Source organism: Mus pahari, chromosome 8 (assembly GCF_900095145.1).
Source record: "Mus pahari chromosome 8, PAHARI_EIJ_v1.1, whole genome shotgun sequence".
Lineage (NCBI taxonomy): Eukaryota > Metazoa > Chordata > Mammalia > Rodentia > Muridae > Mus > Mus pahari.
The window spans coordinates 4,188,811-4,204,283 of record NC_034597.1 but is presented as its reverse complement, the minus strand read 5'-3'; the positions used below and the strand labels follow the sequence as shown (position 1 = coordinate 4,204,283).

The window sequence follows — 15,473 nt, the reverse complement described above, 5'->3', positions numbered from 1 at the left end:
ACTTAGAAAACAGGCTTATTAGTGTCAACAAGTACAGGAGTTTGTGGACTATAATCTCATGCGTGGACCCGCCAAGCTCATGTACTAATAATGGTCCTGGGGACATTCTTAGAACAAACTTCCATGCTACTTTCCACACCACAGAGAGCAGTCTGCTTTTCTTGCCAACGAAGCACATGAGCTCTCCCAGGACACTTAGCTGGGAAACAGTCATGTCCTCACACCAGCACAAATATTTTGTTGCCCCCTTCACCACTTCTAGGACTAGGGCTTTGACCAGACATATTTCTCCATGTGCTTCCTAAGAAGCAAGCCACCATTATAATAAGGCTGAGAGAAAGAGGAAGGCTCCGGGAGAGGAACACATGTACATTTCACATAAGAAAGCAGAGATGTAAGATGTCAGCAAGTGATGTACACATCCTTACCAGTTACTAAGACCACCTCTTCAATGGTGTAAGAAGCTAGTGGTTTCTGGGGGCCGTTCAAAGCTACATCGCACCCCTGGCTTAGGATGGGAGCAAGCAGGAAGGCTACATGCTTCATGGACTTCAAAGATGCTGGGGTTTCAGTTCAAGGAAATGCCTGACAGGTAGGGCAGGAGTGGGGATGTGGCCCAGCTGTAGTGTGCTTCAACCCAACATGCACAATGCCTTGAGCTCCCTCTCCAGCCCTGCATAAACTGAAAGCGTGGTGGCTTATAATCTCAGCCCTCAGGAGGCAGAGACAGGAAGATGGCGAGTTCAAGGTCATCTCTGCCTGCTTTGCAAACTTGAGGCCGGCCTTGACTACAAGAGATCCTGCTTCAAAAACAAACAACATAAAACACACAAGTAAGACAAGAGTTTGATTTAACAAGAGTTTCATTTAGACATTATTAATTCATTTGGAAGTATAGAATAAAAATAGAGAGAATGACTGATCTATTCCTGCTAGTCAAAAGGGCAATTTTAAGTAAATCTAACCAAAGTTATTCGCACATCATTTCTATTTATTGTCTAGACAAATTTCTTTTAGCAGAGAAACATATGTTCTTAACACCAAGTCCTAATTTTTGGCTGACTGTGAACTATTTCTTCAAATTTCTCTCTCTCTGTGTGTTTACCTGTGTGTGTCTGTGTGCATGCCTGTGTATCTGTATGTCTATCTGTCTGTATCTGTGTGTATGTATGTGTGTCTATGTATCTTTGTATCTATCTGTTTGTCTGTATATCTGTGTATGTGTGTGTCTGTCTGTGTATCTGTGTGTATCTCTGTGTCTATCTGTCTGTGTATCTATATGTCTGTGTGTGTATCTGTGTGTATGTGTGTATATGTGTATCTATATGTCTCTGTGTGTATCTGTGTATGTGTATATATGTGTATCTGTGTGTATGTGTGTCTATGTGTGTATGTGTGTATATGTGTATCTGTGTGTNTGTGTATGTGTGTGTGTGTAGGGGTTGACAAAAGGTGTCTCCTTCAATTTTTCTCTACCTTAGTTTTTGAGATAGGGTCTTTCCCTGAGCCTGGAGCTCACTGACTAGGAAATACTAGCTGCTCAGTGAGCTCTGGACACTCTACATGTCTCCGTAGGCCAAATCTACTCCCAGAACTAGCTTATAGCTGCACGCTGCCAAGTCTGGATTTTATGTGAGTGCTAAGAACAAAATTCTCTTTATAATGTAAAAGCATTTGTGATAAAGAACCTCCCTTCTGAGCCGGGCATGGTGGCACACGCCTTTAATCCCAGCACTCGGGAGGCAGAGGCAGAGGCAGGCGGATTTCTGAGTTCGAGGCCAGCCTGGTCTACAAAGTGAGTTCCAGGACAGCCAGGGCTATACAGAGAAACCCTGTCTTGAAGAAAGAAAAAAAAAAAGAACCTCCCTTCTTCAGGCTGGAGCACTCAATCAAAATTTACCTTTAGAGGCTTCTGTTCCTAGAGGGTTGTCCAAGAAGTCTGCCAGGTCATGGTTCCAGGCGTCCCGCACAGCAGACTTTGACACCACTCTGTCATTCAGAGCCTGTTGTGGTCGGAAGTTATTTCTCAGGTACTCCACTGACTTGACATGGTCTTGCTGCTCCGTGGTGAAGATCGAATAAAAAGCCTCAAGCTGAACAAAGAACCAGAGGGAAAAGGAGGAAATTTCAATTAGTAAGGCTCTGTGATGCAAAGGATATGGGGTGATCAGATCAGAGGCGGCTAGGCCAAAGCTGGTGGGAGGCACACACACACACACACACACACACACACACACACACACACACACACACACAAACCTTCTGGAATCAGCACCAGTGGCCGAACTCTCTGTCTTGGCTGCTAATGGGGCTGTTCTCAACTGAGGGTAAGGTCCCTCAGCCCTCTGTGCTGTCTGCAGATTTCTCCAGCAATACCTTTATACTACGGGAAAGAGCACAGACTCGTGGTGAATCCTGGAGGTGAAGTGCCTAGGTATGAACGAGTCCTATGCATGCTGCCCTGAACTTCTAGCGGCTGCTCCACTCTCCTTATATAAAATGGGGGTCATTGTAATAGTGCTCACCTGATGAGATTTTGAACAACAAGATTTGTGACAGGACACTTTCTCCTTGTATAGCATTCAAAGTTCACACTAACAAGAGTAGTAGAAATTTAATTCTTTTTTACTCACAGCCTCTGTGGACATACTACAAATCAAATTCAACCAAGTTATGAAGATGCTCAATGCTAAATGTGTGGCTAAGTTCAATTGCCCAGTTGTAAATTCACCAGATGGCTAGTCACAGACAAATTACTCAAGCCCTCTAAAAACTCAAGCTTCCTTATCAGTAAAACGACTGTAAATATGGGCTCTATTGTCTAGGATTCCTGAAAAGATGAAATCTATGTGGGTCACCCAGAACACAATAGACATTTAACAAAGATCAGCTATTGCCATGATCAGGATGAAAAAACATCTTCCACAGAACACTGATGAAACTTTTTAAGAAAAGCAAAGAAGAACACTTCAGCATCCCACAACCATATCCTGACCATCAAAATCACTGCATCAAGAAAGGTCATTGTTCTATTCACAAGGATAGAGCATTGACTGGCTGTCACAATTGCTCTCATCAGACCACAAAGATAATCTTGTCACAACGAAAGGCGATAAGCAGAGGGCCAGAAGCTGCTGCCTGTTTCAGGGAGCCAGGTGGTTGGCAATCAATACTAGTATGTAATTTTTTTTTTAACTATCATGGGTTCGAGAGATGCTGTCATTCAGAGCACTAGATGCTTTTCTACAGGACCCTAGTTCAATTCCTAGCACTCACAGGTCACATAAGAACTGCCTGTAACTCCAGTTCCAGAGGGTCTGTACTCTGCAGGCATCACATGTACAGGTTGCACTGACACATGGAAGCAAAACACCCATACACATTATATAAATAATAAATACATACAAGAATAAAACTATTAATGCTCTCGGGAGTTTTGTAGATTCTGAGAACGGGGTCATCTATGAGCCTGGGCTGAGCACTCTTAGCTCAGAGACCAACCCAGACAATGACCAGCTGCTGACAATCGAAAGCTTCTGTTTCCTTCGCTGAGGAAGGGAGGCACTCTAGAGAGACTGCAGCCAACCAACCATTCACTAGACTCTATCCTATGGAGGTGTGAGTCATTACACTGCAAACAAAGAGGCTGAAACCCCCCAGCCAATGATGCCACAGGCTTGACAGGATGACCCAAATCAGACACACACAGATACACAGACACATACACACAGACACACAGACACACACACACACACACACACACACACACAAATACATACACACATATACACACAAATACACACAGACACAAACACACATAAAAACACACACACATATACACACAAAGAAGGGAGGAAGGAACGCATGGGTTTCTGATTTTCTCAGAGAAAATGACTTCCTAAAACTTTATAAATGGAATTAACAAAGCTCCAGGTTCAGACTAATCCTAACGATGAAAAAACTGGAGGATCAGTCCCGTGAGGAAAGGCCAGAGGAAGTAGAGCTGTTCAACCTGAATAAAGAGTGAGTATTGCACAATTTGACTAAAGACCCTTGCATGCAGAGGATGTTAACCAGCTCCACTCCATGTCCAGAGAAGGCCAAATAACAGGAATGTGGCTTAAATTCAACTCATAGAGATACGAGTTAGATAAAGGCATGGACTCTTCATGCTCAGGGTGGTTTTGGATTCTTGACTTTTTTCTTTTTAAACATGAACTGGGCTCTCACACCAAGTCAGACAGGCAGTGTGGAAGAGACAGTTGTCTGTTGAGAAGAGCATTAAGCTTTGAGGAGACAAAAGAAAAGAACCTAGGAGACTTTCAGCCACACAGCGCCACACCTTGTTTGTTCTCTAGAGTATGTGTTTCCTTCTTGGCTAGTACTTCCTTCTAGAAAGTTTACTTCTGAAGCTTCGGGGACAGAATTAGTCACACAACTGTAAAAAGAGGCAGGTTATGAATTAAACGCAGAAGTGCCTCCGTTTAAATTGCTCTTACAGCTTAATGACATGCTATGGCTTAAGAGCTCAAGATTCTTCCCTGCCATTAACTCAGCTCTCCTGGCAGACATTGAAGGAAGGCTGTGACGGCGTGGAGTGAACTGATGACCTAGGTGATATTATATTGTCAACTGGATCATAGCTTCGCTTGACAGTCACACAAAAGGGTTCACGCAAGAGGACAGGCGTAGCAGGCTTATCAAATGCCTTTAGTAGGTTGGAGGCATTTGTTAAAAGCTGTCTTTCCTCTGAAAGGAATGGAAATTGCTGGTGGTCCATCCTTTTGGTAATGGCCACAGTTGGTGACCGAGTAAAAACCTCCCTAATTTTTGGATTGGGGGAAAGTCTGCATGTTTCACTTTGCCAGGAGAGAAAGAAATCACCTGGGCTAGAACTCAACTGACCCATCCTTCACATGTATTTTAGATTGTCCAGGGGAAGCCAAAAGGCCAGATGATATGGAGCTGGATGACATAACAGTCTCTAGTTACACCAAAGCCAGGGGACATGTAAAAGCCAGAGGACATGTTTCTCTTGGCCTTGGACCAGTGCACATGTGTGATGCTTGATTTGTTGGAACTTTCTAGATCTGGTTAGAACTGAAATAGTGATCCTTTAAAAATGTACAATGGGGCTCTGGAGAGATGGCTCAGCAGTCATGACACTGGCTATCCTTGCAGAAGACGCAGGTTCAGACCCCAGCACACACATGTAAGCTCACAACCATCTATGATGGAGTCTCGTAAGACCCAGCTTCTTCTGGCCTCTATGAGCACCAGGAATAAATGTGGTACAAATACATACATGCAGACAAAACATTCATACATATAAACTAAAAATAAATCTTAAGTAAAACAGTTGTACACTTGATCAACGTACACCTCTGGGTCCATACAACCTCAATCTCTCACTCTTAATGTGGGTGAGGGTGTGCCAGGGATCAGGCCTGTGCCCCATTTTCCATTTTTAAAGCTTCCATTCTTAATACTTGAAACTTCTGTTTTCAGAGCTTGTCTGACAAAGGTGTGATCATGGATATCTTACATTCTCTCCCTTTGTTTGTGTGCATATGTGTATGTATAAACGTATGTGCACGTGTATCTGCATGCAGGTGAAGGCAGAGGCCAGTGGTTGATGTCAGGAGCCTTCTTTGACCATTCTCCACTTCGTTCTTTGAGATAGCATCTCTAAAGCCTGGAGGCCACCAATTCCGCTAGACTGGATGGCAAACAATGCTTAGCAATCCTGTCTCTGCCTCCTCGGTGCTGGGATCACAAGCATGTGCTGCTTGCTGTGCTGTATCTGGCTTCCTGAAAGGTTACTGGGGGATCCAAATTTAGGTCTTCATGCTTTCAAGCATTTCACTGAACAACCTGTCTTGCCTCTTCCCCAAGCATTCTGTACTTCCGAGTCTTTACAGTACAACAGAGATAACAATGTTATTCATGTCATGTGGTTTTCCTCATTAATGGGTTTCTCTATATAAAGTGCTTGAAATGGTTTCTGACAGAAGAAAATATTCAATAAATATTGTTATCACTATAATTATTTTATTTTCTAAGGACTGTAGCTAATGATAGCTATAGTATCTGATTATAGCAATGGAATATAGCTTATGTATTCTTTATTTTATAAAACTTAATTTATACAAGGTAGTTCATTAAACACCTAAAAAGATTGCTTTTAAATTCACCTTTGGCCTAAAAAATATTAATAATTAACAATATTGCTATAATATTGTGGTAGTTTGACTAAGAATGGCCCCCATAGGCTCATATTTGAATGTTCGGTTTTCAGTTGGTAGACTGTTTGGGAAGGTTAGGAGGTGTGGCCTTGTTAGAGGAGCTGCATCATTTGAGGTGGGCTTGGAGGTTTTCACAAGCTACCTCGAGGTCCAGTGTCTCTAGCACTTCCTGTGCTATGCTTCAGCACCAGGCCTGTCTGTCTGCTGCCATGCTCCCTCCCATGATGATCATAGACTAAGCCTCTCAAACTGCAGGCCTACAATTAAGTACTTTCTTTGTGTAAGTTACTTACATAGGTCATGGCATCTCTCCACTGCAACAAGACAGTAACTAAGACAGCACTGACACCAGCAGCTAAGACTCCCTAAGCTCTTACGATATGTAAAGGACCACACAAAAAGGAACATGTGCTTGGTGATTTAGTCATCAGAGAGGTCCCTGTAAGGTTGGGAGTATGGCCATTGTTCATAGTCTGAGTGTTACTGAAACCAATAAGGAAGCTGGTCCTTGAGATATTACAGCTGTCCCAAGGTCATAAAAGGCGAAGTAAGGATCAGAAAGCCATGACTGAGTGACTCAGTTTCTCTCAGTCATACATGTCACACTCAACAGGCCCATAGCATGATTCAGCCAATGAGAAGCCAGTGAGGGTAGTACCAATACGTTCCCAGCAATTCCTGTTTACTAAGTCCAAGGCCAATTCAGTCAGGGAACCCAACATCATCTATCTGTTCTCTTTTGTGTTCTGAAAGGAAACCACATAGGGCCAACTGGGTGGCATGAACAAGATGGCAGCCAAGAAGGAAAATACTCTCCACATCGCAAAGCCCTCACTTCTATTCACCTGAGCCATTTTCAGGAGGAGGTTGGGATTATCTTACCTTTAATATAACTAATGAAGTCTTTATCGTTTAGTAAAAATAAATGAAAGTTTTTATTTCTATAATATCAAACTGACTTTTTAACTTTTGAAGTGAGTGTGTAAAATACTTCTTTCTTTTATCCCTGCTTGGGGAACTATAATTGCATTTTAACTGGTACTGCTACAAGAACAATTTTAACCTTGAATCGCAAATGTGTTGGCTGGAGGTGTATATAAATCATTTCAGCTTCGTTTTTATTATAAAAGTATTTCAGAGAATAATTAGTTTTTAATCTGTCAGTTTGAATCAAAGGGAAGTTGAAATCTATTCATTCCATGTGTGTGCAGCCAGGGCTCTTGGTCCACAAGATGTGGGGAGGGGGGCATGAAGCTGAAGGGGAGAGATTAGTGAGAATAGAAAGTAATAGAAATAAGAGCCATTAGACACTGGTCAGAGCAGTATTTGAAGGGGCGGGTGTACAGCAGAGATTCAAAACAAGCACAGTCCATGGTTAACACAACTGAAACCCAGGGAAGAGGGTGGGCCCTGCCTTGTTGCTTCATTATAGAGCAGACAGTGGCAATCAAATATTATATGCCCGATAGCCCTGAGCAGCTCAGGTTGTACTTTTGAACCACCGCTGCAAAAATACTGAGACTCACTAGCTAAATGCAAGGCCACATCCTTCCTGTGGCTCAGATACTTTTACAGTGAGGCAATTACAGAAAGGCCTTCTCCATAAAGAAAACAACTTCAGATAATTAACTAGGAAAGCACTCTCTTTTGAACTAATGATGGCATCTTTGGGCAGCACATGGTGTTGAAAAGGATGCTCCTGGGTAACTGACATACTAGTTGTCATGATGCCTGAACACCTTTAACATGATGCCCACATGAGCAGCCGGGAGCTATGCACATCCCTTAGCTCACACACACTGGGATAATATTTCAGGTTACTGGATTAAATTCTATATTAAAATTTGGTTTTCTGTTCTTGTTTATATTTTAAATAGGCCCACTTTAGAACTTAAACAAGATACATGGCTTGCTTTATTTCCATGGGATAGGGCTGCCACTTGGATACGGTAATCAATTTATAAGGAAATCAGGAAGACTACTAATGATCCTCAAGCTGCTGCTCCCTCTCATGTCAAGCACAGGTCTGCACATTTCACCTCTATTATTTTATCTTCATCATTTTATGATGTGGAAACAGAGGACAAAGTAAAGAAACTTATCTGAGAAGGGGGGCAGGAAGAGAACTCTCAGTTTGAAGGCGGGCTGCCTCCAAAGCATAGCTTTTAACTCCAAGGACATGCTTAATTACTATGACAGACAGACCAAAGAAGGGCAATGCAGATAAACCTTTCCTTTCCAACCTACCTCACTGATTAAAAAGAAAAAAAAGCCAAATGTTCAAAGAAGACTAATTAAGACATTTAGATTTATTCATAAATCTGTATATTGCTGCATAGCAGAGAGCATACACCCAAAAATTATACTCATGGTAAAGGGCTGGAAAAATGGCTCAGTGGTTAAGAGCCCTCATTACCCTTACAGAGGTCCTGAGTTCAAATTCGAGTACACCCAGTGTCTCATTCTAGTATGTAACCCCAGTTCAAGGAGATTCTGGCTTTCCCAGGTACTAGGAATCCTGTTCATCTAGTACAGGGACATATGTGTAGGCAAATTACAAGCAGGCCACTGCACTCACTCAGCATATGTGTCACTCCAATGGTGACAATGGGCAAAGAAGCATCGTTTGTAAAACTCTCCGCAGGATGAACTGAATCCACATTAGAATAATGCCTGCTGGACTCAGCGCGGGAGAAAGTGCTGAACAAGATATACACGTGTACGGAAGCTTAAGGAAAGACTGCAGACACCGGACTCCAGGCACTACTAATTCCATTCCCGGGTGCTGCCAGACCCAGGCTGCAATTCTGTATAGATGACAAGGGGATGGCAGCATTTTATTTCCCATTTTCTCTCCTCTTATCCCCTGACCCGTGTGTGTGTGTGTGTGTGTGTGTGTGTGCGCGCGTGCACACACGCATGCATGCACACGTGCATACCCACTCACTCGAGACTCTGAGGCTGATGTCAGGCATCAATCATTCTCTAGCTCTTTGCATCATATTCACTGGGCCAATCTCTTTTAATCAAACTCCAAGTATGGCTAGTTTTAAGACCAACTTGCTCTGAGGATGACCTGTTCCAGCCTTGCATGGTTGGTAATTACAAGCAGGCCACTGCACTCACTCAGCATTTTTATGTTTCCAGGGATGCAAACTTTGGTCCTCACACTTGTGCAGCGAGCGTTTTTACTGTTGAATCACACTTCTTCCCAGGCCCCTGGCTTTGCCTACTATTTACGATGGGATGGATGGTGACGGGAATCTCCTGACCCATACTGACTACTGGGCAGCCCAGGTGTCTAGGCTCCACCCAAACCAAACACATTTGAATCTACATTGTCACACAAGAGAGAGGCCAAGGTCACTGGGTAAGAGCCGGTTAGAATGCCACTGTCCACTCACAGGAAAGAGTAAAAGAGGTTAGTTAAGAACATGCTGTGCGCTCTGAACGCCTTTAAAGAAATCCATCTCCCCAGCTGCTCAGCACATCTTACAAAGAAAGCTCTTGCTCGCTGCTTGCCCACACTGATGAGAGAAAAGATAAGAGAGGGAGGCTTCTGAGAAAAAGTGGAACAGGACCTGAAATACTGGGTTGTTTTCTTTCGGACAGAGGCAGTTGTGGAATTCCTAACCACTCGGCTTTTCCAAATTGTCCCCTGCGTCCCTGAAATCAGTGTGCTCTGCTAGCTTCAGAAAGAACACTGGAATCTGAAGTTTTGAAGCACTAATACATGGACGGACACTTTCCTCCTGGGGTGTGGTGTCTGTGTGTGGCGGGGTGGGCGTGTGATGCAACTGTGGCCTTTGTACGATGGCCAGCTGGGAGCCAGTGTAGCCACAGGGACAGGGACCTGTCCCTCTCCTGGGAATAGATAGAAATGTAGGGTGCAGCCCTCCGCAGGGAGCTTATAATGAATTAGAAAGCAAGTCCGAGGTTCTTTTTCTCTGTGTCTTGGTAACACGGTCCCTTCCGGGGAAGGCAAACACGTGCATTCCTCTTCTCCTGTCCTTGCTCTGACAAGCACAAAGGCATGACAAAGCACTTTCTAAAAGCTCCAGTTTCCAAATGTCAAAATGCTTGGAATCCACAAACACTTCTGCAGACATCCACTCCCCGGAAGTGTGTGTTTTATTTGAGTCTATTAGATAGCTGTAGCTGCCAAAACAACACAGTATGTTGATGGCCTTCAAATCCCTGAGCTCGCCAATGGCCACCCCTCACTGTGAGAAGAAAAAAAAAGTGGGCAAATCTTATTTTCAATAGCTCAAGCATTTAAATATTTGAAGACAGAACCATTTATCTTAAGTAACAAAAAGAACCCTTTTGAAAATCAACTACACTTTTTCCTCAACCCTACAGAAATAAATATTTGGACTAATTTCTTTAAAAACAAAACAATGTTGGCTTCACCATTAGGAAGAAAACTCATCTCTATTTCATTTTTCTCCTCACAGCTGGCAGATCCTGTTCAGGAACCAAATTGCTAGCCCTACCTTTTCTGTCAGAGTGTGAATTAAAAAGAAAAACATCCCCAAAGAAAAATGACTGCTCTCAGCAGAAAAATTCAGGTTAGCCTGGCACCATGCCACCTAGCTCTGCCCAGAGGATAAAGGGCTGCCCTGCCTGGTCTCCTTCTACAGCTCCTGCTCCATGTAACCCGGGAAAGGTCAACACTGGATGCTTTGGGGTACTACCCAGCATCTCTTCTGATTTACTTAAGGATGGGCACGTGACTCAAGGCCAAACTTTGGTTGGCTGAGTTCTCAGAAACTTCTTCAGGAATCCTTTCTTGATAGAAGAACTGGCTTTAGCCAGCTATTGTCAGCTCTTGACCTCAAGGGTCAACTAGGTCTAGTACAATCATAGTGGACCATGGAACCAGACCAAACAAAACAAGCAGGGAGCTGAGCTCTGCCAGAGTACAGGGTCAGTTCCAAAGCCATGTAGGAAGTTTCCTGATTGGTGAGACCTCTGCATCCAAGACAGATGAAACACCAAGCTTCACTGTCTAGTTAGAAGCCAGTCCAGTGCAGGAAGGCTCACACAGCCTCACCTTGAAACACCCTGACTATCGCTTCTCCAGGTACACTGTCTGCTTGGATGTACTGAAGTGGTCATCTCTGTTTGCTATAGCCAAGACAATGCCCACACAGAGAGGCATCTGGCCCATCTACTCCCTATTCTCTACCCTCTGCCTTGCTTTAGGAAAATCTCTGGACTATTCCCCAAGACCAAAGCTTTATTACCTATGTTCTTAGTTAAGTAGTGGTATTATCACACTATTCTAGAACCTTCCCTCCCCTCTGCCCCACTGCTGCCCAAAGCTGTAAAGTTGGCTGGGTAGGGAAGAGCCTTACAGGAGTCCTTCACTTCAGACAGTGCTGGTTAGTGGCTCCTTCCGCGTATCTTTCTATCTTATCCATTGTTCTTGGCCCTACACATAAGGCCTCTCACTATTTTTTCCCAGTACAAGCTGAGGTCTTTTTAAAGATGACATTCACTTGTTTACTCTGGAGGGCTGTGCACATGGAAGGCAGAGGACAGTGTGTGGGAATCGCTTCTCTCCTTTCATCACGTGGACCCTGGGGACTGAACTCACGTCATTACGCGTAGCTGCAATCAGCTTTCTCACTGAACTCCTTTACAGGCCGTAGGCTGAACTTTTGATAAAGAACATGTGCTTTCCAAAAAGTGCTCCTTTATTCTGTCACTGCTTAGGGGGCAGCTGAAGGGCCCTCAGGCCACAAGTGGCCTACTTTCCTCAGCCAGGGTACCAATCCCACTCCAGTTGTACCAGTTTCTCCCTGGGATTAACTGCCTGGCCTGCATCCTACCTTTCAAGGAGACCATCTCAGACCCAAACCAGAAGAAAGGAGGGCAGCAGTGGGTTAGAAACACTTGGTTTCTGATCTTATGATGAAAACTGCGGGTCCCCGTACAGCATCCAATGCCTCCGTCCATACCCTTATGCCCTGTGTGGGCCATGCAAGGGCAGCATCCATCTCTTAATGCTTTTGCATCTCTGATCTGGTTGACACATGTAAGGAGTCTGTTCAGAAATAGCTCGGTTGCCTTAGTTATTCACTGCCCTGGAAGGCTTGCATGTACCATGTCCCAGCTGGTGGCACTACTGAGAAATGGGAGACAGGATCAAGTGGATGGCAACTTCTTCAAAACTTGCCCCAGGGAGGTCACAAGTAATACTGCTTTGATGTCCTGTCCCCACTTGTTCTTGTCTGCTGCCCTCTGCTCATCACATCCTGCCTCCCAGGATCAGAGCAATGAATCCAGGCAAGCACAGACTAAACCCTGAGGAACTGCGTCAAAGGGAAACTTCTGTCCTTCCCATTGACTGTCTGGATATTCTGACAGTGGGGAGTGTTGCCTCCCCCAGCCTTGAAGCAGGCTGATTCAGACCTTGTTGCCACTAAGCATGGGACCACCTGGGATGGAACCTTCCAACTTACAAAGCAGGTTCTATTGTCTACACCTGCCACTGCTTTCCTCCAAAACATTATCGCTACCTGCTGAGACCCTTGAGACCTTCCCAGACAGCATCCTGCAGATCACCTTCAACTGGCGAAGGGCATCAAGAACGGAGTGGTGCTGGATGGGCCTCCTCCCTGTATATAAGCTCAGAATCTTAGTAAACCTGGGGGCTTTGATCAGCTATGTTGTCTTAGCCTTCCCTCCTTGTTCGCCATCTAATCTCTTTCAGCCCCAGCCTGCCTTTCAGGAGTACCCGGTTTGAGTGTGGCCGCGGGCGGTCGCACTCAGGGGAGGAGTGGGGTTCACACTGACTGAATATTCTGACAGTGTGGAGGAGTGGGGTTGGAGAGCCCAGGCAGGGAGGTGGTTTGTCCTACTTTGTGCATACGGATCTCTTTACTCAACTGTTGTAGGACGAGTGCCCAGACTATGATCCTGAAGATAGACACATGGCTTGAAGGCACCTACACTCCACATTCTCTTCATTGCTACCATAAAATAGGGTATAAACAATACTGACCTAAGACCATTACTGGAGAATCACACAGGAGGAACTGATATGCCTCAGACACAAGCTACCACTGTGGACTAGCTATTATTTCCTCAAGACCAAATCCCAAGCAATGCCTCGCTTCATGTCTGCAATTCTCACTTAGGAAATCTGCATCTGAGAAATATTTTTTCCAAGTCTAAAGTTTATTGTTTATAGAACTGTTTTACAGAATTTGTTCTTTGACATGCTCATTCATGCATAATATGAATTCTGAATATTGTAGCCCTGCATACTCTCTAATATCACTTACATTCCTAGTATTCTCTCTCCTCTCTACAGATTCCTTTCCCACATTCCTTTCTTTTTATCCATTTACTTTAAAGCCACTGAGTTTAGCCAGGACTGTTTCTGTGACCATGGGTTTGGAACTGTTTGTTAAGCCTAGTGGGATCCTTGCAGGGCTGAATACAAAGACTGCCTTGGGGCTGGCGAGATGGCTCAGTGGGGAAGAACACTGACTGCTCTTCCAAGGGTCCTGAGTTCAAATCCCAGCAACCACATGGTGGGTCACAACCACCCTTTAATGCGATCTGACGCCCTCTTCTGGTGTGTCTGAAGACAGCTACAGTGTACTTATGTATAATAATAAATAGATCTTAGGAAAAAAAAACAAAGACTGCCCTATCTCTAGAATCCATCAGCAGCCAATGGTTCAGTAGGAGGGACAGGACCCTTTAAACCTCTCCTACATCCATGACTGACTGCTGATAGGCCTAGTCAGTGCAGGCACAGTGCTTGAAGCCATGGATGCTATGGGATCCTGATTGAACTGGCTATGTTATACCCAGAAGAGAGCACTGAGAAATCCTATTTTATATTCTGCTATTCTTGAATTTAAAACTGTATGTTGGAAACAGTAAAGAAATCAATAAAAAGCAGAGCTAAACAAAAACCCATACCAACCATGTCTAGCAACAGTAAATACTCAACGCCAACCTAGTCAAGACAGACAGACAGCACGAACGGGAGCAGACTGCTTACCTGGTGATAGGAGATGGGGACAGGCCTCCGGAAGACAATCCACTCCACGATTTCACTACAGGGCGGTGTCGTCAACGAGCCTGTGTACCTGTAGTAACTACCGAGGGATGCGGGCAGGAGGTCTCGGAGAATGAAAGGATCCAGGAAGGTCTCCTTCTCTGTTTGGGAAGAGAGGTGAGGAGGTCATCAGAGGATGTCGATATCGTGCCTCAGACGCACAGCTCAAACCCCAGTCCCCGGCCCAGGCCTTTCCTCAGATGCACTGGCATCTGGTGGCAGGAAGGCCTCAGAAAACAAGGCAGCAAGTCCCAGATGTGTGGTGGAGAGGCAAGGTTCCCCAATCAGCAAGGCTCCCCAGTCCCTCCCTGCTTCCGAGGAGTCAGAACTCCCTGGCAGTGACGACTGACATGCCCTGCAGGAAACCCCGTCCCAATCTTGCTTTATTTACCAGCCTGGCCTTCTCTGTGTAGTCCCTATGAACTGATAATGAGTACAGAAAGCTTGGAACGGAATGAGACAACTGCTACAGCAAACAAACAAACAAACAAACAAACCAAAAGACCTCATCAAATCACCAGTGAGCTAATATGATGCTCACTTCCCAAACCGGCCACCACACTCTTTATGATGATTTCAGGGAGGAACAACGCTTAGCGTCCACAGTCACCCTGACTGAAGTAAGAGTCACCTAGGGCTGTTACTGAGGCACACCTTTGGATGTGTCACTGAGAGTGTTTCCAGAGAGGTGTGACTAGGGAAGGGAAGACCCTACCTACCCTAAATGTGGGTAGCTGGAGGTCAGTACTGAATTAAAAGGAGGGAAAGGTGAAAGAAGAAAGCCCGCTGAGTGTTGGTATCTCGCCCATCCCTGTTTCCTAGTCAGCTAAGACACGAGCAAGCAATCTCATGACCGCCACAGCGGTGAGCAGCCCCCACTGTAACGCCGTCCCTAATATAATGAATGCCCTGTACCTTCAAACTGTGAGCTAGATAAACCTTCTTCCCTTGCCTGCCAGAGATTTGGTCAGAAGAAAGGGAAAAGTAGTTTCATCCAAGACCTACCCAGTTCCAAGAGGAACCCTGACAGGGCAAGCCTCTGATCTTAAAAATACTGCCCATAGAAAGAGGCTTGGAAGGAAGAAAGAAAGGGAGGATCTCTCTCTCTCTCTCTCTCTCTCTCTCTCTCTCTCTCTCTCTCTCTC

At 44.8% G+C, this 15,473-nt stretch overlaps 1 protein-coding gene across 2 annotated transcripts in view; it reads right to left on the bottom strand.

Annotated features, from left to right (window-relative positions):
- Ptprg (protein tyrosine phosphatase receptor type G) overlaps window positions 1–15,473 on the bottom strand; it is a 677,472-nt gene that overhangs the window by 115,928 nt on the left and 546,071 nt on the right. For both annotated transcript variants that reach the window (XM_021204227.2, XM_021204228.2), the window contains exons 7-8: window positions 14,272–14,429; window positions 1,901–2,093 (exon numbers count right to left, since the gene is read on the bottom strand). In XM_021204227.2, coding sequence (XP_021059886.1) covers window positions 1,901–2,093; window positions 14,272–14,429 — 351 coding nt within the window. The remainder of the gene's footprint in view (window positions 1–1,900; window positions 2,094–14,271; window positions 14,430–15,473) is intronic.